The following is a 25134-nucleotide window of genomic DNA, read 5'->3' as shown; positions in this document are numbered from 1 at the left end:
GCAAACTAATTACTTAAAAATCATTCAATGTGATTTTCTGGATTTTAGTTTTAGATTCCGTCTCTCACAGTTTAGTACCTATGATAAAATTACAGACCTCTGCATGCTTTGTAAGTGGGAAAACCTGCAAAATCGGCAGTGTATCAAATACTTGTTCTCCCCCTAACTTCGTTTTTTTTTTCTGTATACCCCTTTTTACCCCCCCTTTTTTTCTACGCTCTTATCTTTTTATGTTATATGTTCTTGTTTATATTTGTACTGTGGGACTGCCAGAAACGGTATTTAAAATGTTCTGTATGTATAACACATGTGGAAACTTTGACAATAAAGTGGACTTTGACTTTGACTTTTGACTACGCCGGTGGCGGAGGCAAAACACAGCAAGGAGGGAAATGGGCAGGTCTGTGAACCAACGAACAAGAGGCAGACAACTAGAAGCCTCTGCCCTTTTATAGGGTAGCCCCTGGTGGTGATAGGCTCACAAGATTATACCTTACCACAGCAATAAGGACTCATCCTGCTACGCCTGGTTTCAGAACCACAGTATAGCTCCTTGTAAAAATATAAACTGATTGGTATAGCTGTAAAATCAACATAAACTAAAAGTAATTTGAAATGAAATACATATGAAGCTGACAAGGGAGAATGTTTGAAAAATATGCCAGAAGTAATTTACTTATTTAACTTAAAGAGGAGAAATAAAGCAGTAAACATTGAGCAATAAACAAACAAATGGGAAACTGCCAAGGGGATGAGGATTAATGTTTTTTTAGGGGAGGTTTTTTAATTCCTGGTTTCAAACTTGGTGAACTAAGTCTTTCTCATTGCCAAGTTTGACTTTCAGAGTAAATCAACATTAATGCCACCTCCAATGAACCCAGGAGTGAATCCCAAACATGTCTGTGACCTTTGTTCTTTCCTACTCTTGATAACAATCTGTATTTGTTCATCTTGACAGTGTGCTCTACAGTTGTTGGGAAACATGGTTCTGAACATTCCCGGTGTGGTTGCAGTGGTGGTGTTCTACATCCTGATTCTGGGGACAGGGGTGTGGGCTGCCCAAAAGTCAAGAAAGGCTGAGAGGAAGAGCCATGGAGACCGGACTGAGGCGATGCTCCTCGGAGGCAGGAGTATCAGCCTGCTGGTCGGGATTTTTACCATGACTGGTAAGTTCTTTTGTGGTGTTTATGGAATCATTTGAACCAGTCTGGTTGTCCGATAGTGGTACTGTATTAGCATTGTTTTCTGCTAGCAGGACATTCATTTTGTGCATTGATGTAGAGTTCAGCCCTCGTGGCATTACTTTTTTAATAGTTTTCATCTCAATAGTCAAAGTCATCTTTATTGTTAATCTTCTGTTTGTGTGATAAAGAAAGGGAGATCGAAATGCTGTTTCTCACAATCCCGGCGAGTACACAAAAACATATACATTGGGGAGAACAAGTATTTGATACACTGCCGATTTTGCAGGTTTTCCCACTTACAAAGCATGCAGAGGTCTGTAATTTTTATCATAGGTACTCTTCAACTGTGAGAGACGGAATGTAAAACAAAAATCCTGAAAATCACATTGTATGATTTTTAAATAATTAATTTGCATTTTATTGCATGACATAAGTATTTGATACATCAGAAAAACAGAACTTAATATTTGGTACAGAAACCTTTGTTTGCAATTACAGAGATCAGACGTTTCCTGTAGTTCTTGACCAGGTTTGCACACACTGCAGCAGGGATTTCAGCCCACTCCTCCATACAGATCTTCTCCAGATCCTTCTGGTTTCGGGGCTGTCACTGGGCAATACGGACTTTCAGCTCCCTCCAAAGATTTTCTATTGGGTTCAGGTCTGGAGACTGGCTAGGACACTCCAGGACCTTGAGATGCTTCTTACAGAGCCACTCCTTAGTTGCCCTGGCTGTGTGTTTAGGGTCGTTGTCATGCTGGAAGACCCAGCCACGACCCATCTTCAATGCTCTTACTGAGGGAAGGAGGTTGTTGGCCAAGATCTCGCGATACATGGCCCCATCCATCCTCCCCTCAATACGGTGCAGTCGTCCTGTCCCCTTTGCAGAGAGGCATCCCCAAAGAATGATGTTTCCACCTCCATGCTTCACGGTTGGGATGGTGTTCTTGGGGTTGTACTCATCCTTGTTCTCCCTCCAAACACGGCGAGTGGAGTTTAGACCAAAAAGCTCTATTTTTGTCTCATCAGACCACATGACCTTCTCCCATTCCTCCTCTGGATCCTCCAGATAGTCATTGGCAAACTTCAGATGGGCCAGGACATGCGCTGGCTTGAGCAGGGGGACCTTGCGTGCGCTGCAGGATTTTAATCCATGACGGCGTGGTGTGTTACTAATAGTTTTCTTTGAGACTGTGGTCCCAGCTCTCTTCAGGTCATTGACCAGGTCCTGCCGTGTAGTTCTGGGCTGATCCCTTACCTTCCTCATGATCACTGATGCCCCACGAGGTGAGATCTTGCATGGAGCCCCAGACTGAGGGAGATTGACCGTCATCTTGAACTTCTTCCATTTTCTAATAATTGCGCCAACAGTTGTTGCCTTCTCACCACGCTGCTTGCCTATTGTCCTGTAGCCCATCCCAGCCTTGTGCAGGTCTACAATTTTATCTCTGATGTCCTTACACAGCTCTCTGGTCTTGGCCATTGTGGAGAGGTTGGAGTCTGTTTGATTGAGTGTGTGGACAGGTCTCTTTTATACAGGTAACAAGTTCAAACAGGTGCAGTTAATACAGGTAATGAGTGGAGAACAGGAGGGCTTCTTAAAGAAACACTAACAGGTCTGTGAGAGTCGGAAGTCTTACTGGTTGGTAGGTGATCAAATACTTATGTCATGCAATAAAATGCAAATTAATTATTTCAAAATCATACAATGTGATTTTCTGGATTTTTGTTTTAGATTCCGTCTCTCACAGTTGAAGAGTACCTATGATAAAAATTACAGACCTCTGCATGCTTTGTAAGTGGGAAAACCTGCAAAATTGGCAGTGTATCAAATACTTGTTCTCCCCACTGTATAAAAGATATATAGATACATGCACATCTGTACACCCACATATATAGGTATTTATTTCAGCCCTGTTATGAAAGTCCTGATTATGGGTCTGTACCTTTAAATGGAAATGAGCTGCTGCTTCTGGCCACGCCACTTTGCATGCGAGCGGTGAGCTCTGCGAAGAGAACGGTGTCTACTGGGAGATACTCAGCTAAACGCTGCCGTGATTAAAAGCCATATTATGTTCCAAACCACATCAAGCGGATTCTAAATGGGGCTTGAGAGGTACTATAAAGATGTTTTGTATACAGATTCTGCATCCTTTGCAGTGGATCACTGTGTTTACACATCTGCAACTAGATGTGCACTGACAATCTGGACTTCAAATGCAAGGAAATATATTCAGCCCCTATTTAAACTGCTTCATACTCAGACGTGCAACTCTGAACATTTACAAATATGTACTAATAAAAGTGTTTGTGTGTCTCATTCATCTGCAGCTACCTGGGTTGGAGGTGGATTTATCCTGGGTGTGGCTGAGGCTGTGTACTCTCCTAAAATGGGCTTAATATGGGCTCTTATGCCCCTACAATACTCAATGTCTTTCATTATAGGTAAGATGCTAGAAGAAGGCTGCTGATTTTGATAACTTCAGATATGATCTTTGTGTTTTTCTGTGTGTCTAATTGTATCTGTTTAACAAACTAACAAAGCTTGATGTTCTGGATTCCAGCAATGGAGGCGCATCACTTCCATTGTTTAAATATGATTTACCAATGCATGCAATTATTCTTTCTTTTGCGTTTAATAATAATGTTTGATTGTGAATGTTGGTGATAATTCACCTGTTTATTTAGGAGGTTAGAGTAAGCAAATATGGCATATATGTTATGATCTATAAGGAAGTCAACAAGCAGATAATGCACTGTTCTGTAGTAATGGTTGGACTAATTAAATATAAGCCTACTGGGAGGGGCTATGGGTATATAAGGGATTGTCTTGGCATTGAAAGAGGAGTCTGATTTTGTGGCAGAGAAGGCAGTAGCTCCAGGATGTGGAAGCAATTTTAAACCACTCTGATTTATTTGTTTTCGATATTGTTTTCAAACCAGTATATGTTTTTTTGACTTTGTAAATAAATAATTTGAGCTCAACTTTTCGACTACACCAATGTCTGTGGAGGGATAATAGAGAACCCGTCACAAATATAATGCTTAAAATCTTATCCCCTGCAATAGGTGGTCTTTTCTTTGCAAAGCAAATGAGGGATAAGGAGTATGTCACCATGATGGACCCTTTCCAGATAAAGTATGGCAAAGTTCTCAGCACTGCTCTGGTGCTACCAGCGCTGCTGGTGGATGTGCTGTGGGTATCCTGCACTCTGCTTAGCTTAGGTAAACATACATAAATGCAAAACGCCACGTTTTCAAATAATGGATTAGATTCATTGTATTACGTTTTCTGTGTCTGTGGATTCTCTAACAGGAGCAACTATGACTGTGATACTGGACATGCCCTATGTCTATTCTGTTTGGATCTCATCAGCTGTGGCCATCATTTACACTTTGTTGGGAGGCCTTTATTCAGTGGCCTACACTGATGTCATCCAGCTCTGTCTAATTTTCTTCAGTTTGGTGAGTTACAAGCATCTTAAATTACCACGTTTATTTGAAAGATTTACATATGTGCAGGAATGTGTATTTATGTATTTAGATCACCCATAGTAGCCATGTCTCATACCCCTCTATTTCAGCCCTGTTACAACCCCTGTTTATATCCGGCTTCCTTACACATAGTCTCTCCAGTACAGCGTTAGCGCTGAGTGTTAGCGACGCCTGCTAATGTAAACACAAACCATAGTAGGCTACTTCCAAAACACGTTGCGCATTGTTTCTGGCAGCGAGTGTTAGCCGTGCATGCTAACTGAAACGAAAGCCACACTACGTTCCAAATCATATCTAGCGTTGATTCTGAAATAAAGTATAGCATGAACATCGTATTGTTTGCTCGTGGGTGTGCCACAACAACAGTACACACAAACCTGCAACAGAACATACCAAGTTTCACAAAAAGCAAAATGAAAACGAAATTAGAATATTTTCTAAATGTCACCTTGCCTGAGAAAATGTGAACTGCACAAACCCTTGATAAAATATCCAAACTTTCCCTATCCCAATCTTAGGTTTGTACGAACTCTCAAACCTACTTTATTTTTACATGTTATTTAGCTCAAGCATTTGTTGAAAACAATTTACATTCACTTTAATGCCGTAGACATGCTACAGGAGCAATTTGGGGTAAAGTATCTATCCGAAGGACACTTCGACATGATGACTGCAAGGGCCAGGATCAAACTACCAACCCCCTGATGTGCAAATCAGTGCACTCACCAACCTTTTGTTTTTCAATTATGAGAAAAATAAGGGGCAGGAAAAAATCTGAAGCAGCAGAACTTTTTTGAAATTGATTTAGACGTTTGATTGAATGTAAGGTCCTATTTGTTTTTTAACATCTGACAGAATAACTAATTTAAGGTCTTCAGTCTAATGATCTCAATATGTGTTTGCAGTGGTTGTGTGTCCCCTTCCTGCTGCTCAATCCCTCATCGACCAGCATTGCCCAGACTGCTTTCAACCACACGTTCCAAGAACCCTGGGTCGGCACTCTGCAGCAGGACCAAGTCTGGAAGTGGATTGATGACTTCTTAATGATCGTAAGCTACATATTAACCAGTTCATATAACGTTCCTACCTCTGCCCATTAACTCAGAACACATATAGTATGTGTGACAGACAAACAAACCATGCCTTTACAAGGACTACATTTCATGTTTGTTTATTTTATACTCTTCTTACTTTTCAAATAATATGCAATGCCTTTTTTCAACATTCTGCTGTGATGGAAAAATAAATCACAATTTGGGATCAATAAAGTATATCTTATCTTATCTTATCTAAAGTAAGCCACGTTTTTTAATGATATGTTATTTGGACACCCTGTTACTCTTTTTTTTAATGGTTTTGCAGAATGATACACAAACTTTAAAAATAACAAATGATAAACAGTGCAGGAAGAGGTAAAAAACCCATTGGGGTATTTAAAGCCTTTACTTAATTACTGTAAAAAAATCACAATATAAAAAAAAGGTTTATATAATGACATTGTGGATGTCCAAACCTGTTTCTAATTGGCCTGTCCCCTGCATGACATAGACTAGAGACAGGGAGAAGTGCTGTAACATCAATGCAGCAGAAATAAGTTACTTAATCACTGCACAAACAGATGCAACACATCCTAGTACTATCTTCCTGCTTTCTCCAGAACAGCATTGTGCATGTGCTGCATTGTGCATGTGCTGTTGCCAATGTTGAAACAAAACCTACGCACATGCTCAGTGGGAGTATTATTTTATTTTAAATGATTCCTGTTGGTGCAGAGTTTGGTGTAATTGTTATGTTTTAAAATGGCTAACTTCACTATCCTGTGTTGGGACTTGTTTCCCATATCAGACAGTAATACTGCTGGTCAGGAATATCTCTATAGTGTTAACATTGACCTTTGCCCAGGTTTTTGCCCAGTGCATCCTGGGAAAGAGTGTAGCCTTGAACCACATCAGGAAAAATATTTGGATTTTCCTGTGCAGTAGTCTCATTAAGAACAATACTGGTGTATCAGTATATGTAATACTTTGGTTATAGGAATACTTGATTAAAGGAGGATTCACAATTGTCTGTGAAGTATTACCAATCTTGTTTTTTCTTTCTGAACATTCACTGAATTACATTTTTTAGGGAACAAAGCAGATTACCCATGACTTTTGTATATTTGATCCTTTATCGTTTCTGGCCCTAACAAGCATCTTACTCCTCTCCCTGTGCTCTTTTCTTCCAGGGTCTTGGTAGTCTTTCATTTCAGTGCTTCCACCAGAGGACGCTGTCTGCCTGCTCATCAAGAACAGCCCAGCTCACCTGCTACGCTGCTGCGCTTGCCATCGCCATACTGGGAATCCCTTCAGTCTTAGTTGGGGCGATTGCCGCCTCCACAGGTGGGAATCAGGTTAAAGATCACAGCCCTTAAATAATACACATGTTGATAGTTTTGTGCCGGAACATATTGAGTCTAAAAGTACTTCATCTATTTTTTTATTATGGTTTAAAAACAAAACAAAAACAGTTGTTTCTTGAAAGTTAATAGAAAATCATTTTCCATCCTATTGATTCAAAGGGTTTTACTTCATATTGGGACCTTATGAAAAGTAATGCAACTTTTTTGTTGTGTCAATGGTTGTTTTACTTTCAGTTCTTCTTTGAAGAAAACTGTCGGGTAATGTAAACCTGCTTAACCCAGGGTCTCCCCATGGTAACCTTTAAAAACTGTGTCTGCAAGTTCAGATGAGGTTCACTGCTGATGGATTTAATGTCATAGAACAAAACGTGATCCGTCTCTTAAACTTGTGTCAACCACAGACCTTATTTCTGGCTATGTTCCAAAATCCTACGGCGAAATCCCACTGACTCTGAGACCGAGGGAACCGGAAGTGGTAAAATGCTAACTCACTTCTCGGATTTTAGGACTCGTTCCTGCACCGCTCTATACAGTATATGCATTAGTGGACCTTCCACTGATTTTCACAGACAAATTAAATCATTAGAAATGGGTTCCTCTAATCTGACATATATTTGATTTGTTGTTGCAGCCTCTGTCTGAAGTTTTAAGAGGTTGTTAACACACATTGATGTTGACACCTTGTAATTAAAAATGTGTTTTACTCAAATGAATCACATTAGGCATACCTAGTTTGACCCCCACCTCCTCCCAGAATTTCAGTGCAGATTTTTACCATGGATTGCAGGGCAGTGAAAAGGCAAAGAAAGCAGAGGAATAAGCACAAGCTTCATGTAATGCACTGACTGAAGACCACTGGACATCAGCTAGAACCATCTTTTTTTATCGATTGACACCACTGTGCAAAGCAAAATACACACAATTCATTCCACAGTTCATTCATGTCAGTGAAAAAGCTCTCATGAAACCACTGTCCTCTACCTGCCCAGCCCTTAACGACAGGAATGTCTTATCATTCTTTCTCCTCTCCAGACTGGAACCTGACGGGCTATGCTTCCCTATCACCAGACAAGCGTGTTGAACCTAGTTTGGTCCTGCCCCTGACTCTACAGTACCTCACTCCCCCTTACATCTCAATCATTGGAATCGGAGCTGTGGCCGCTGCTGTGATGTCATCAACAGACTCCGCCCTGTTGTCTGCAACCACTGTTTTCTCTTCAAACATCTACAAGAACATCCTGCGCAAACAGGTAATGCTGTTGATAGTGGCAGCTCCATGGCAAAATGTGTCTCTAGAAATGGGAGGTTCGGGTGTTGAGGATTAAAAACATAAACCCGTCAATCAGCAGAGGTGGGAGAAGTACTCAGATCTTGTACTTAAGTAGAAGTAAAAGTACTAGAGTGAAGGAATACTCTAATGCAAGTAAAAGTCCTGATAAATGGTACTGAAGTAAAAGTACAAAAGTATTGGCATCAAAATGTACTTCAAGTACTAAAAAGTAAAAGTAGTCATTGTTTGATTGGTCCATTTGAGAATAATATCTCTGATATGTTTTATAATTATTGATCATTAAAGTGTTCTCAGAGCTGGTAAAGGTGCAGCTAGTTTGAATGGCTCTGTATACTGCAGGGTAGCTGCTGGATTTACTCCAGGTGAACTAAAGTCTGATTTAAGGGTTGGTTATATTTCAAGTAACTAAAGGTATTAAATAAATGTACTGGAGTAAAATTACACGGTTATCCTCTGTATTGTAGTGGAGTAGAAGTACAAAGTATCATAACATGGAAATACTCAAGTAAAGGACAAGTATCTCATAATTGTACTTTAGTACAGTACTTGAGTAAATGTACTTCCCTCCTCTGAAGCTCAGGTATGTGAATGAATGATAAAGTGTCTCTTTCTGTTCGACCCTATGTTTCCAGGCATCAGACAATGAAATGCAATGGGTGATTCGGGTGGCAGTGGTGGTGGTGGGTTTGGTTGGGACATCCATAACGTTCTTCACCAGCAGCCCCCTGGTCCTCTGGATTCTTGGAGCAGACGCCTCCTACACCCTAATATTCCCCCATCTGGTGTCTGTGCTCTTCTTTAAAGTGACGAATGGTTACGGTGCCACAATGGGTTACATCACAGGCCTGACAGTAAGGATCTTGTTGGGGGAGAAAAATGTAGGTCTTCCTGTGGTTCTTCATCTTCCTGGTTGCACTTTGGAAGATGGCGTCTACGTCCAGAAGTCTCCTATCAGGACGGTCACGTTGCTCTGCACTTTGGGGACCATTTTATTTTTCTCCTTATTGGCTTCGTTTGTCTTTAATCGTGGCCTGTTGCCTGAGAGTTGGGACATTTTCAAAGTCAAATGTAATGTCACTGTGTCACATGCGGTTCCCGTCATTCAGAATCCCAAAGAAGAAATTGGGAGTGATGCCGAGTGTGACGAGAACACACATGGAGTAGCCTTACAGCCAATGCTGCAGACTGGGTCGTAATCGTGTCTTTCCTTTTGAAAAACTGCTGTCCTGAAGAGTATTATGTTCCTGATCAGGGTCGAGCAGATCACTGAAAAGTCTTTAAAAAGGTCTTACATTTAGCTTTTGTTATTCAAGGTATAGAAAATGTCCGGAATTGTAGGACAGGCTACAATTAGTTTTTTGGTACTACTCTGGATTTCTCCCTGCTGCTTCAGGGCGTTGTATCCCTAATGTTATCTTACAGACATTTTTCGCACCACCTCTCTTCCCCTGTCCGTGCTCACCGGCCTCCGTGTAGGGCATCTTTGCAGGTCGGCAGCTGCTTCTTTTGTGCAGAAGCAGCGTTGCAAGCAAACCCCATGCCACGAACTGATTTCCTCCTGTCATTACTTTTGTAGCAGTAAGAATGTATTATTCTTAGGAGGGCATTTTGCTATATCCCCATTTACAATCTGCTGCATGTCAGAATGTTCAAATTTTTTTTTTAAAGTAATATTCACAATCCCTTTTTGTTGGTTTGCATCTTTGCCAACTTTTCACCGCTTGGGGGTTGTCCCTGTCTATGTACATTTGATAGTTAATGTAGAAGGACATGTTTTTCCCATTAATCTGGGTTTACCCCTATACAGTTGTGTTTTCTTAATGGGAAGGCACTGATGTTATCTATTTGAATCTATTGTGCACTGAATATTTCAGTAAATCACATGAAGTGTGAAGATCTTTTTTTGCTGCAGCCATGTAGTAATATTATTACATGTTTCCTTTTAGAGGTATTAATAAAATGGTCTCAAATATGAACTGACTGTACAAATTGTGCAGATTTGTAAGTGTTTATAGAAAATTGCAGGTTAAAGTTTCACTCAAATGCTTCAAAATAAAAGCATTGCAATGAAATAATTATTTCCTCTGAGATGCTACAGGGCTGTTTAATTTGAAACACAAACAGGAAGTTTACAGGAAATGTAACAGGGAGATAGTGTAGATTACAATATCAGAAAGTCTAGAATAGGACTAGAAACAGAGGTCTATCTGTGACACAAAGCTGCTCCCATTAATGCTTGGGGCCCTCGTCAGTTAAAGGAAACTGAAATCGTTGTTTCGTATATTATATTAGAAAGAGCAACTGGCAATTCATTCTGGCCAACTCATGAACTACTAATGAACTCAAGTGTCGTCCCCCCCCCCCCACCCCACCCCTCGACAACCTGTTGTGGAAACCATAGATGTATAGAAGCCTTGTTTATACTGTCTACTTGGAGGACGAATTCCATGTGACTTAGTTCCCTATGCCACCTCTGTTATCTAAGTAACCTCAACAAATTGGCTGTACCTACACATCCAGGGATCATAAAAACGACCTCTTCTGACACAATTTTCACGCCATGCGCCAATATAACCCATTCTTTCTAGATGACTATGTGATTCCATTTGATATTAGTCTATTTTGTCTCTCGGGTATGATTTGGTCTTTTTGTCTATATTCAAGTAAGTGTGATTATATCCTCGTTGACACAATTCCATGTTGTCTTTTTAATCGTGTCCGTGTAAGTGCATAAAATGAAGATTCATTTGTAATTTAGTTTTGTGTAACAACACACTCTTTTAGTACAACCTGCGACTCAGATTTATGTTTACTTCTATACAGTAATTATAATAAAAGTATCTGCCTCATGTGTTTTGTGCAGAAACTGATACTGTTTTGAGTTATGTAATAATTTCTCCAACAAATCATTCCAGTGAGCTAAATGTGCTCCTACATTAGTGTAATACAATCTGTGAAGGGTGGATCATCTGAAGCAGCTGGTCCTGTGCTACAGGTGGCTCTGTGATTTTTGACAGGGCAGATTCATTCTGCAAAATAACCCAGTATGTAAAATAGTATTACGTAACTGCAGCACTAATCACTTCAAGCTGAGCTGAATACTCTGAATGTTTTATCTGAGCTGCAAAGAGACTGTGTAGGGTTGACCTTTATCAGCATTAGATTGTCGCCATATGCTTCTGACACAGATGGATGGGGCTGTATGGGGACTAAAAAGGCTGCTAAATTAAGAAATAGGTCAATCTATTTTAGAACAGGAAGTTTATAGGCCTGCATCATAAATTTGAACTGCAATTCCTGATGTACATGTTTCTTTGTGATGAAATAGCTGACGGGAAGATCGTTAGGATATTATCAATACTCCTTTTTGGCTGGTGTTATATTGATACATTTATTGATGATTTTTACTGTAAATAATATCCTTATTTTAAAAAATTATAATTCAGAACTGGTTCCATGTTATATTTTAGAATAGGTTTCTTCAAGAGCAGTAACAGCAATATAACAAAGGCCAAAATCAATAAATTAACTTAATATTTATATTGGCAGTGGTGCTGGTGGGTTTGGTTCGAACATCTATAACGTTCTGAACCAGCACCTGGTCCTCTGGAGTCTTGGAGCAGATGCCTCATACACCCTTATATTCCCCCATCATATAAAGTATTTCCCTGAAATTCTCTTGGCTTTTTCACTTGAAGGCCTTATTAAACTCAAAGTGAGGATGAGGCTGGTTGGTTACAGAAAGACAACTTTGCATAACGGTTTTTGATTATTGTTCAGTTTAACAGTATACTTTGGGTCAGTGATAAATTACCTAGAGACGTAATGGCACCTTTTCCACAGGCAGCAAATTAATTCACAACATTCAGTCATTTAAGAAATGAAAAGCACTTTTAAATCTGGCTTGCCTGTTGCTGCTGGTATTTGCTTCTTCCAAAACAGTGGTGAATATTACGGAATATTTTCTATGGTCTAGCTCAGCTAAAAACACTTGAACTGATATTGGGTGTGGTTTTTGGCATTAGAAGTCATACAGGCTGCCTGTCTTAAGAGTCATGCAATGATGACGTACTTGTGAAGGCCTTGTCGGAAGTGAGCGTTACAAGGACTCAGTCAAAGAAAAGCAATGGGATTTTTTCATTTGACTAAGGGATATTGCATAACAGGTGTGGCAAACATACAGCGCTGTGGAATTGAAATCATCCATGTGGTTTTATTATGTTCCACTTTACTGGTGCAGTAAAGAAGCCGCATTGATTGAGCAGTCTGTAATAATTCCCTGCATTGATCGTTGCTAGCTAGCTAACAGCCTGGTGAGGGCACAGCTGCTGTTTGTAATATGAGACAACACTACACGGTCAAACTGTACGTATTCTCCCTGAGTGTTCACAGTGCCGTACCTCCAGGAAGTATATGATTGAGATACAGCATATATCTGTTACATTAAAACCTAGGTCCTGTTTAACTGTTAGAAGATGTTTCTTTTGCACAGTCATTTGTGTTTGCTCCTCAGCATTAACTGAGCCTGATCCCGATTCAGCATCTATCATACCCCTACCCCTGCTCCAGGCGGGCTTTATTCTTAGTCTTAGAGTTCTGGCTCGGAAACACTCTCTCTGTGCAAACATTCTGCCCGTCTTCCAGTTCCATGTGTGCTTGCCTGATTTGGCCTCTGTCTGCTGAGAGCTGCTAACAGAGCTTGTCTCAAACAGCCTTTTAACGCTCTCTGCTCTATACTGGTGTCCACACTACCTGGTTTCTGACTAATCAGTAATCCCGATTCTTTTATTCATCGTTCTTTAATCTCCATCCAACCGCCATTAGACTCAAATGATTGAAATGGTGCTACGTATGCTTTTACAGGTCTGGCCTAATATGAACTGGTTCTCTTTTTTTAGAAACAACCCTTACTAACTAACAACGCTTAGCTTTTCCAGAGCACTTCAAAGTTCTTCAAAGCTTGAAAGTGTAGTTAGCATCTTTATCAGTATTTGAATGCAGTTCTTGTTTATTAAATAAAAAATATTTTTCATTTAAAAGATTTTTTTTGAGAAATTGGCACAATTTTTAGCATGCTCAGTGCATCACCAAAGACCAATGATGTAGTCATCTGCAATACACTGAAGCATACCTCCACTTAGTATTACCACCAAACACAGGAAAGCCAATCACAAAACAGTGGCCTGCTGTCAGAGTGACAGGTTGCTCATAAAACTGAAATTCCTAGCTTGTAAAACAGTTCCCCAGTCAAATTACACTTTCCTCACCTCCTAGACAACCCCCATTTGGTAACACCCCACCCTTAGGACCCCCTATGGAGCGAGCAAAACTCTACCACTGACCAAATAACACCACAGAAGGACACCCTGAAAACAGAGCAGAGCAGAGCAGAGCTACAGCACAGGGGACGTATTCAGCCTCAAGAAGTTTTAGTTTTTAACTTGTTTTAAAGAAAGGTTTTTACAAAATCAATCTCTATCCCTCTACAAGCATCCACCAATTGAGGAATTAGATTAGATTATGTACACATTGTTAATCCCAATGTCCTCCTCTGCCTGCAGCTTCTGAAAAGTGCTAACAGAGCTAAGCATGTCATGTTAAATAAGGCAGTCGAACATTGTTATTGTACTGTAATAAGGTAATACTGAACATTGTGCCAGTGTTTAAAAGAGACATTAAGGTGATTTAAGTAAAGGGATTATATTTAAAAAAGAATTAGACAATGTCATAAATACTAAGAGTTTACATAAGAGGTTGTTTTAGCCAAAAAAGTTCACTTACTTTTTATTTATTTAGAAGAGAGAAGCAGAGCAGGTTGGACTCGCTGTGTTTACAGGTTACAGGTTTTGATTATCACACATTACGTCATCTGGTTATTCACTTTACTTTGTGCTTTCTTTTAAAGAGTTTGCTACAATTTCCTTGAAAGCCTTATCACTTGGCATCACATGTAAAATATCTTACTGCATTGTTTGTTTAGGCAAGGCAAGTTTATTGGTGCGAATACTGTCCAACAGCATTCCACTATAGTTGTTCTCCTGAAGAACATCTGTATCTAGGATTAAAAGACTAATGTCACAGCAGGATTTAAAAAAAACTAGTCAATGCTTTCATCTTCAGTAAACTGGACTACTGTAACGGTGTCTTCACAGGTCTCACTAAAAAATCTATCAGAAAGCTGCAGCTGATTCAGAACGCTGCTGATCGCATCCTCACTAACACTAAGAGAGTGGATCACATCAGTCCAGTTCTGAAGTCTTTACACTGGCTTCCTGTCTGTCAAAGAATTGATTTTAAAATACTGCTGGTTTTAAAGCATCACATGGGTTAGGCCCAAAATATATTAACAATCTCCTGCCAAATTATCAACCGTCCAGGAGTCTAAGGTCTTCTGGGATAGGTCTGCTTTACGTCCCAAGAGTGAAAACTAAGAAAGGAGGAGCAGCGTTTAGCTTTTATGCACCCACTATCTGGAATAAACTCCCAGAATCCTGAAGTTCCGCTACAACTCTTACTATTTTTAAAACCAGACTGAAATAATAACAGTTCAATTAAAGTTGGCGGCAAAAATAAGTGTTGCCGTTTAAACACTAAGTTGCCTCTGCACAGTATTTAAGTGAAGAGTTTCCTCCTCTCCACTCTTGCACATGTTTGTTTGTTTGTTTGTTTGTTTGTTAGGATTTTAAAGTTGCTCCAGTATGGCACTTGAAACCTCTGATTCTTTCAAACCACACACAATGCATTACATCATTGCTGCTGTATACAGTTAGTTATCATCCTCTTGTGGTTATAACAATTGTTTTTATTTCCCAAATTTAAGCGTACACGTTTGTTGATTCATATAGAATAGAATGCTCCGTTTGTGAGAACAACATTCTCATTTTAGTGAAGAGCGTCAGATTGGAAACACAAACGAAAACGATTATAACCAGGTCTAAAATCCTCAAGATCTTTGAGGGTTTTAAATTGTAAACAGACAATCTTTTATGAACTGAAAAATATGTGATGTAACAGAGACGACACACTGTTCACACACTCAGTGAGCAGAAACGTCATGGAAAAACACTGCTCTCTCTCTCTCTCTCTCTCTCTCTCTCTCTCTCTCTCTCTCTCTCTCTCTCTCTCTCTCTCTCTCTCTCTCTCTCTCTCTCTCTCTCTCTCTCTCTCTCTCTCTCTCTCTCTCTCTCTCTCTCTCTCTCTCTCTCTCTCTCTCTCTCTCTCTCTCTCTCTCTCTCTCTCACATGGCATGGCAGTGAGAGCAAGCTGTAGACACGTGTTCACTTCTGGCAGAGATGCCAAATATTTAAATAATATGAAGTTATGCTAGCCTTTGAGACTCATGCGTTAATCTGAATATGATCCAAATAGTCTTTGTTACCAGATCAATGCATACACACTTATTTTCTGTTTTGCCTATTTTGCTTGCATTCTCTGATGAACAATAACCTGGCGAGCATCGTAGACTTCCATTCAACACTACTCAACAACTCATTCATAGACGAGAGGTTAGCAGGTTTTTACCAAACACAAACAAGAAAATGACAATGAAAAATAACGCACAAAGAGAATTTGTCATGAACCTCAAGCAATATTTTGACACCTTGTTTTTTTCAACCAAAATGTCAGGAATGGGTTTAAGCTTCTACTTTGTAGATTGTGGTGACAGACTCACTCAAAAATGTAAGTTTGGTTTAATGGCAAGGACGTCTGCATTATCTACTTCTCCCTGTCCACACGAGGAGCAGCCAAGTTATGTACCATTTTTATAAACCACTTAGGTGTTGTAGCACAGAGTGTTCCCAAGCTTTCAATATCAAAAATCAGCTGGCAAAAAAACAAGGTTAAATGATTAGTAGGAAATCCAAATTTATGAAGAGTGATTCGGTTCAAAACTGTGTCATGGTGACATGAAACATTAGATAGTGATCTACCAAACAAACAGCAGGGTGCTGGTTACATGGTTAATGTAAATACACATTGTACTACATACAGAATATATTGTGTCACAAATAAGATGTTTCGAATACTTGTTTCTTGAGGCCATCAAGCTCATAGTCATAGGCCAACAGGTGTTTCGAATATGGTTAGTCATTTTTGAAATGTTCACTTTGTTGTTCTACAAGAGAGAACATTGCATTTACTGTATGTAGAATCAGTTCTTAAATGGTAACACTGACAAGGAGCATTGAATATTACATCAAATTTAATTTCACTGATGCTTCTAACCGAAGTGACTTAAAATCAGTGCACAAACCATAAAGAATATGTGTTTGTTTAGAACAGGAGGGTGACCTGGGTTTCCAGTAAGTGGAGACCCAGGGAAGTGATTCCTTAAAAGGTGGCGATGTGAGCGATGTGGTAGTGACTACAAGTACTGTTTTTGGTTACACCTCCAAGACAACAGAAACATATATACAGTGTATATATATATATATATATATATACACAGACGTGGACAAAATTGTTGGTACCCTTCCGTTAAAGAAAGAAAAAACACAATGGTCACTGAAATAACTTGAAACTGACAAAAGTAATAATAAATAAAAATGTATTGAAAAATAACGAATGTGTGAGCAGGATGGCTCAGGTAGAAGGCAAGAGACGGAAGGGTTCGGGGTTGGGCAAAAATAAGGCCAGGACGGGGTGTGTCGGCTTCCCAGGACACAGCCTACTGCAAGACAGCCCAGAACCAGGTTACCAACATGCTTTATATTAACTGACTGATTACCTGATTCCGATCAGCTGTCTGGTCTCCGGCCAAGCCACTCTCCACACCCCAGCAGCCAGCGCTCTAACCACACCCGGCTGCCACAGAATGAAAATCAGAAATTGCTTTTGAATTGTGGTTCAACAGAATCATTTAAAAAACTAAATAATGAAACTGGCCTGGACAAAAATGATGGTACGCTTAAGTTAATATTTTGTTGCACAACCTTTTGAGTCAATCACTGCAAGCGATTTTTGTAACTCTCAATGAGACTTCTGCACCTGTCGACAGGTATTTTTGGGTCACTATCCTGTTGGGGGACCCATGACCTGTGACTAAGACCATCCTTTCTGACACTGGGCAGCACATCTCGCTCCAGAATGCCTTGATAGTCTTGAGATTTCATGATATCCTGCACAGATTCAACACCCCCTGTGCGAGAGACAGCAATGCAGCCCCAGAACATAACTGAGCCTCCTCCATGTTTCACAGTAGGTATAGTGTTCTTTTCTTTGTACGCTTCATTTTTGCCTCTGTAAACATAGAGCTGATGTGACTTGCCAAAAAGTTCCAGTTTTGTCTCATCTGTCCAAAGGACATTCTCCCAGAAACTTTGTGGCTTGTCAACAAGCATTGTGGCAAATTCCAGTCTCGCTTTTTTATGATTTGCTTTCAACAGTGGTGTTCTCCTCGGTCGTCTTCCATTAAGTTCACTTCTGCTCAAACAGCGGCGGATGGTGCGATCTGACACTGACGTACCTTGACCTTGGAGTTCACCTCTAATCTCTGTGGAAGTTGTTCGGGGTTCTTCGGTTACCATTCGTATTATCTGTCTCTTCAATTTGTCATCAATTTTCCTCTTGCGGCAACGTCCAGGGAGGTTGGCTACAGTCCCATGGACCTTAAACTTCTGAATAATATGTGCAACTGTAGTCACAGGAGCATCAAGCTGCTTGGAAATGGACTTATAGCCTTTACCTTTAACATGCATGCCTATAATTTTCTTTCTAATATCCTGAGACAACTCTCTCCTTAGCTTTCTGTGCTCCATGTTCAGTGTGGTACACACCATGATACTAAACAGCACAGTGACTACTTTCCACCCTTTAAATAGGCAGACTGACTGATAACAAGTCTGAAGACACCTGTGATGCTAATTAAAGGACACACCTTAGTTTAACATGACCCTGTGGTCAAATTATTTTCAGTCTTTCTAGGGGTACCATCATTTTTGTCCAGGCCAGTTTCATTATTTAGTTTTTCAAATGATTCTGTTGAACCACAATTCGAAAGCAATGTCTGATTTTCATTCGTTATTTTTCAACACATTTTTATTTATTATTACTTTTGTCAGTTTCAAGTTATTTCAGTGAACATTGTGGGGTTTTCTTTCTTTAATGGAAGGGTACCAACAATTTTGTCCACGTCTGTGTATACATATATAATATAAAACGTACAATTAATTTACCATGAACGCATATGGTAAATGAATTGTTAGGTAAACAGGCACTTTTTGAATGGTCAATTATATTCTATATTGTCTGAGGTAAATGGTCATATATTTGTAGTTTCAAAGTCACCTGCAAATGGAAGCCTCCAATAAAATACTCTAGAGACACAGTGTAAAGTAGCCAGTCCTGACCCAGACAGATAGCTTGTCTGACTTTAACACTATAGTGTTAATATTAGTGAACTGCATCCCATTAACCAGGATTTTCCAACTGCTTAACCGTGCAAAGCTCTTAACTGTAGGTTGGTCTAGCCCAGGGGTGTCCAAACTTTTTTCAGCGAGGGCCACATACAGAAAAATATATGATAGTGTTGCTTCTGTGCTGTACTTTATTGTGCTTCAAACTACATTGTTGCCAATGGCTTTCTGTGCTTGTATTTCCCCGCATTGTAACTTCCGTCTTTCTTCTTAATGTATGCTTGTAATTTACTGTGCTTTCAGGGTGTCTATCATCTACTGGCCGGAGACAACAGCTGGAAATGAGCCATGTTGGCTAAAAATGCAGTTAATTCATGGGGACTGTCCACGAAACCATAAAACGATAAACTAAACTAAATGATCATGTGTGCTAACTTAAAGAGTCTCATGCTTGCACAACAAACATGTGCAAACACAGTATGTATTGCAACATGTTCTGTGCAGTACAGAATGTGTTGTTGATACACACAAATCAAACCAGCATTAAAGAATAAGTATACAGATTGTTTATTTAAGAAAGAGTAGTTTCTTCACAACTTAGGGAGTCTAGGGAGTGATGAGGGAGTGGCGCGACCAATCCACAAACGAATATATTTGCATAGTTGTCCTCTTAAGATGTCCTTTTGCTCGCATGCAAAGGTCCTCCTAGTGAGGGAGCAACCTGCAGTGGGTAAAATACAGCCTTTAAAGAGTTATAACTAAGAAAACATATACTCCTACAAACTCACACCATTGTTTTCAATCTGGATCATGAGAAACTAAAACTCTAAAATTAAAATCTGTACTTTGCAAAATACTAGCTTTCCATTTTACTCAACGAAACAGGTGCTCAAATTACGCTTTACCAAGATAAAAAACAAAAGTCACAATTAAAAATCAGCAAGTCATGTGTCACATATTGCAGGTCATCAAGTTGTATAAAAAACGATAGCATTAACAGATTAATGGAGCAGCATTATTTAAGAAATAAAGAATGCTAGTAGTAATTAGCTGTAGTTATCCTCCCTTTACAAGCTTCAAAAATGTATGTAATATTGAAATACTAGTGATATGAGTTACATAATGATGTCACTCTGATACAGAAGTTCAATGGAGTCGTTCAAGCAGGGGGGGCAGTCTGTGGGAGAGAAACTTGGGATTTAAGCCTTTGCAGCAGACTATGTACATGTACGAAAACCTATAAAACACACTACAGGAAGGGGAAACACCCAAAAAGCACATTAGGACCCCTCTAAATAAAAATAAAAAAACAAATTGATTTTGAAATGAGCCATTACGCTGATTTTGATAGAGCGAGTCACATTAGGTATACTTTCCTGTTTCTTTCTTCCCAGTCATCTGGTCTTAATGTTTTAGAATGGATTACATCATTGCTGCTGTATACAGTTAGTTATCATCCTCTTGTGGTTATAACAATTGTTTTTATTTCCCAAATTTAAGCGTACACGTTTGTTGATTCATATAGAATAGAATGCTCCGTTTGTGAGAACAACATTCTCATTTTAGTGAAGAGCGTCAGATTGGAAACACAAACGAAAACGATTATAACCAGGTCTAAAATCCTCAAGATCTTTGAGGGTTTTAAATTGTAAACAGACAATCTTTTATGAACTGAAAAATATGTGATGTAACAGAGACGACACACTGTTCACACACTCAGTGAGCAGAAACGTCATGGAAAAACACTGCTCTCTCTGTCTTTCGCTCGTTCTCTCTCTCTCTCTCTCTCTCTCTCTCTCTCTCTCTCTCTCTCTCTCTGTCTCTCTCTCTCTCTGTCTCACATGGCATGGCAGTGAGAGCAAGCTGTAGACACGTGTTCACTTCTGGCAGAGATGCCAAATATTTAAATAATATGAAGTTATGCTAGCCTTTGAGACTCATGCGTTAATCTGAATATGATCCAAATAGTCTTTGTTACCAGATCAATGCATACACACTTATTTTCTGTTTTGCCTATTTTGCTTGCATTCTCTGATGAACAATAACCTGGCGAGCATCGTAGACTTCCATTCAACACTACTCAACAACTCATTCATAGACGAGAGGTTAGCAGGTTTTTACCAAACACAAACAAGAAAATGACAATGAAAAATAACGCACAAAGAGAATTTGTCATGAACCTCAAGCAATATTTTGACACCTTGTTTTTTTCAACCAAAATGTCAGGAATGGGTTTAAGCTTCTACTTTGTAGATTGTGGTGACAGACCCACTCAAAAATGTAAGTTTGGTTTAATGGCAAGGACGTCTGCATTATCTGCTTCTCCCTGTCCACACGAGGAGCAGCCAAGTTATGTACCATTTTTATAAACCACTTAGGTGTTGTAGCACAGAGTGTTCCCAAGCTTTCAATATCAAAAATCAGCTGGCAAAAAAACAAGGTTAAATGATTAGTAGGAAATCCAAATTTATGAAGAGTGATTCGGTTCAAAACTGTGTCATGGTGACATGAAACATTAGATAGTGATCTACCAAACAAACAGCAGGGTGCTGGTTACATGGTTAATGTAAATACACATTGTACTACATACAGAATATATTGTGTCACAAATAAGATGTTTCGAATACTTGTTTCTTGAGGCCATCAAGCTCATAGTCATAGGCCAACAGGTGTTTCGAATATGGTTAGTCATTTTTGAAATGTTCACTTTGTTGTTCTACAAGAGAGAACATTGCATTTACTGTATGTAGAATCAGTTCTTAAATGGTAACACTGACAAGGAGCATTGAATATTACATCAAATTTAATTTCACTGATGCTTCTAACCGAAGTGACTTAAAATCAGTGCACAAACCATAAAGAATATGTGTTTGTTTAGAACAGGAGGGTGACCTGGGTTTCCAGTAAGTGGAGACCCAGGGAAGTGATTCCTTAAAAGGTGGCGATGTGAGCGATGTGGTAGTGACTACAAGTACTGTTTTTGGTTACACCTCCAAGACAACAGAAACATATATACAGTGTATATATATATATATATATATATACACAGACGTGGACAAAATTGTTGGTACCCTTCCGTTAAAGAAAGAAAAAACACAATGGTCACTGAAATAACTTGAAACTGACAAAAGTAATAATAAATAAAAATGTATTGAAAAATAACGAATGTGTGAGCAGGATGGCTCAGGTAGAAGGCAAGAGACGGAAGGGTTCGGGGTTGGGCAAAAATAAGGCCAGGACGGGGTGTGTCGGCTTCCCAGGACACAGCCTACTGCAAGACAGCCCAGAACCAGGTTACCAACATGCTTTATATTAACTGACTGATTACCTGATTCCGATCAGCTGTCTGGTCTCCGGCCAAGCCACTCTCCACACCCCAGCAGCCAGCGCTCTAACCACACCCGGCTGCCACAGAATGAAAATCAGAAATTGCTTTTGAATTGTGGTTCAACAGAATCATTTAAAAAACTAAATAATGAAACTGGCCTGGACAAAAATGGTGGTACGCTTAAGTTAATATTTTGTTGCACAACCTTTTGAGTCAATCACTGCAAGCGATTTTTGTAACTCTCAATGAGACTTCTGCACCTGTCGACAGGTATTTTTGGGTCACTATCCTGTTGGGGGACCCATGACCTGTGACTAAGACCATCCTTTCTGACACTGGGCAGCACATCTCGCTCCAGAATGCCTTGATAGTCTTGAGATTTCATGATACCCTGCACAGATTCAACACCCCCTGTGCGAGAGACAGCAATGCAGCCCCAGAACATAACTGAGCCTCCTCCATGTTTCACAGTAGGTATAGTGTTCTTTTCTTTGTACGCTTCATTTTTGCCTCTGTAAACATAGAGCTGATGTGACTTGCCAAAAAGTTCCAGTTTTGTCTCATCTGTCCAAAGGACATTCTCCCAGAAACTTTGTGGCTTGTCAACAAGCATTGTGGCAAATTCCAGTCTCGCTTTTTTATGATTTGCTTTCAACAGTGGTGTCCTCCTCGGTCGTCTTCCATTAAGTTCACTTCTGCTCAAACAGCGGCGGATGGTGCGATCTGACACTGACGTACCTTGACCTTGGAGTTCACCTCTAATCTCTTTGGAAGTTGTTCGGGGTTCTTCGGTTACCATTCGTATTATCTGTCTCTTCAATTTGTCATCAATTTTCCTCTTGCGGCAACGTCCAGGGAGGTTGGCTACAGTCCCATGGACCTTAAACTTCTGAATAATATGTGCAACTGTAGTCACAGGAGCATCAAGCTGCTTGGAAATGGACTTATAGCCTTTACCTTTAACATGCATGCCTATAATTTTCTTTCTAATATCCTGAGACAACTCTCTCCTTAGCTTTCTGTGCTCCATGTTCAGTGTGGTACACACCATGATACTAAACAGCACAGTGACTACTTTCCACCCTTTAAATAGGCAGACTGACTGATAACAAGTCTGAAGACACCTGTGATGCTAATTAAAGGACACACCTTAGTTTAACATGACCCTGTGGTCAAATTATTTTCAGTCTTTCTAGGGGTACCATCATTTTTGTCCAGGCCAGTTTCATTATTTAGTTTTTCAAATGATTCTGTTGAACCACAATTCGAAAGCAATGTCTGATTTTCATTCGTTATTTTTCAACACATTTTTATTTATTATTACTTTTGTCAGTTTCAAGTTATTTCAGTGAACATTGTGGGGTTTTCTTTCTTTAATGGAAGGGTACCAACAATTTTGTCCACGTCTGTATATACATATATAATATAAAACGTACAATTAACAAGTGCCACACACACACACACACACACACACACACACACACACACACACACACACACACACACACACACACACACACACACACACACACACACACACACACACAAATAGCGGAGAGTTCCTGTCCCCTTCTTGGTACAGGAAGAGGGAGCATGTCAGCGTTGATCTCACAGCTGATCTCTTTGCTGATTCAAGCGGGGGAAAGGAAAGCAGAAGAGGAAAAACTCTGAATAAAGCTGCTAAATGTTTGTAACTGAGGATGAGAGTGTTTGCCAGACAGGAGATGTGATTGTTGGATGGTATTTAAATCCCCCGGGGTATTTCAATTATGAGAATTTTTTTTTAAACTCCACTTAATGCAACTTTTGCTACTTTCTGTCTGTCTTAACATGTGATTTACTCAATCATACGTGTCAAACTCAAGGCCTGCGGGCCAAATCCGGGCCGCAAACTCATTTTATGTGGCCTGCGAGAGTTTTCAAAGAATATAATACGTTTATTATGCGGCCACACGCCGCTTTACAGAAGCTCGTTTCCCATAAACTACATGTCCCACAATTCATCTCGTTTTGTGACATGCGCACTGAAGCGACTTCAGTCCGTGTTGAGTGAGGCAGTGAGTGACAGCTAGTTACAGCTGCACAGCGACACCAAACACAAAGCAAAGTCTGCTTCAGCAACCGAGACAAGAAACAGCGGAACCAGAACCGACAGACGGTTGCTTCCTCAAAGCATGACCCGCTCTGTTCGCTACGGCTCATTCAGAGACACACATGGGTTTATGTTTTTAAAAAAACTTGCGTTACGGTTATTTCCACTTTTGTGATATGAGAAAGACATGAGGTCTTGACTTGCAGTTTATGAATTTGTTTTCTCTAATTTTCAGAAGGCAAATATATATCAAATATTGAAAAATTCAAATGATACATACTTAAATAGTGCTTGATCTAAAAAAAACAATAAAGCTAATTTAATCTCATGAATTCATGGGATTTATTTAACAGACAGAGAAATGTAAGTGTGCACCCACATACTGTATTTCTGTGTCTACGTGCACCATATGTCAGTGCACAACTATGTGTTGATGCTACCAAACTCGTTTTTTCAACAAGTTGTACAAGTGTTGTAATTGTTGCATATTTTCCCTTGCAATTATTTGCCCTAGACTTCTGCTTTCAGATGTAGTTATTACCAAAACCAATAATTATCCAATGCAGAGGCAATTATGTAATACAATACATTATTATATATATATATATTATATATGTATATTGATATGTTCTTAAAGTTAAAACCGGCCCTTTGAGTGCAACCATAATGCTAATGTGGCCCGCGATGAAATTGAGTTTGACACCCCTGTACCAAATGCTTCATACTGCAAACTACATGGGCAGAACAAGCACCTCTTTGTGGAAGTCATGGACAAGGGGGCAGTATTGCACGCCCACATACCACAACACCCCACCCCCCTCCTGTCAAACATGGAAGGCGAGAGGTATTTCTCTATGTATTGTGGGTGTGTGAGGAACCTGTTGGCTGTGCAGTCACTGTGAAACCCAGCAGGTAGGTGAGAGATAAATAGATGCACTTATCCATTTCTGATAGACTTGAGAATGAAGGAATAGAAAAGGAGTTAAAA

The 25134-nt window shown here is 39.7% G+C and overlaps 1 protein-coding gene and 1 long non-coding RNA gene across 2 annotated transcripts; both read left to right on the top strand.

The window, feature by feature from the left end:
- Positions 1–944: 944 nt before the first annotated feature.
- LOC134864182 (high-affinity choline transporter 1-like) lies at positions 945–11243 on the top strand. Its single transcript, XM_063882981.1, has 8 exons — positions 945–1166; positions 3516–3629; positions 4254–4409; positions 4501–4649; positions 5585–5728; positions 6907–7060; positions 8113–8330; positions 9004–11243. The coding sequence occupies exons 1-8, from the start codon at positions 983–985 to the stop codon at positions 9565–9567; spliced, it is 1683 nt and encodes a 560-aa protein (XP_063739051.1). The 5' UTR covers positions 945–982; the 3' UTR covers positions 9568–11243.
- A 5891-nt stretch (positions 11244–17134) lies between these two features.
- LOC134864183 (uncharacterized) lies at positions 17135–19128 on the top strand. The gene is made up of 3 exons (XR_010165794.1): positions 17135–17273; positions 17370–17573; positions 19030–19128. It is a non-coding gene; the product is annotated as an uncharacterized LOC134864183 (long non-coding RNA).
- Positions 19129–25134: the final 6006 nt, after the last annotated feature.

Source organism: Eleginops maclovinus, chromosome 5 (genome assembly GCF_036324505.1).
Source record: "Eleginops maclovinus isolate JMC-PN-2008 ecotype Puerto Natales chromosome 5, JC_Emac_rtc_rv5, whole genome shotgun sequence".
In the NCBI taxonomy this organism is placed as follows: domain Eukaryota; kingdom Metazoa; phylum Chordata; class Actinopteri; order Perciformes; family Eleginopidae; genus Eleginops; species Eleginops maclovinus.
Note: the sequence above shows the minus strand (reverse complement) of the source record. Positions and strands in the feature narration are given on the sequence as shown.

Bases quoted from the DNA above. Each gene is read 5' to 3' on its own strand.
- LOC134864182 (XM_063882981.1), top strand. From the start codon at position 983: ATGGTTCTGAACATTCCCGGTGTGGTTGCAGTGGTGGTGTTCTACATC. The intron at 1,167-3,515 runs GTAAGTTCTTTT...ATTCATCTGCAG, and splicing joins CGGGATTTTTACCATGACTG to CTACCTGGGTTGGAGGTGGA. The intron at 4,410-4,500 runs GTAAACATACAT...ATTCTCTAACAG, and splicing joins CTGCACTCTGCTTAGCTTAG to GAGCAACTATGACTGTGATA.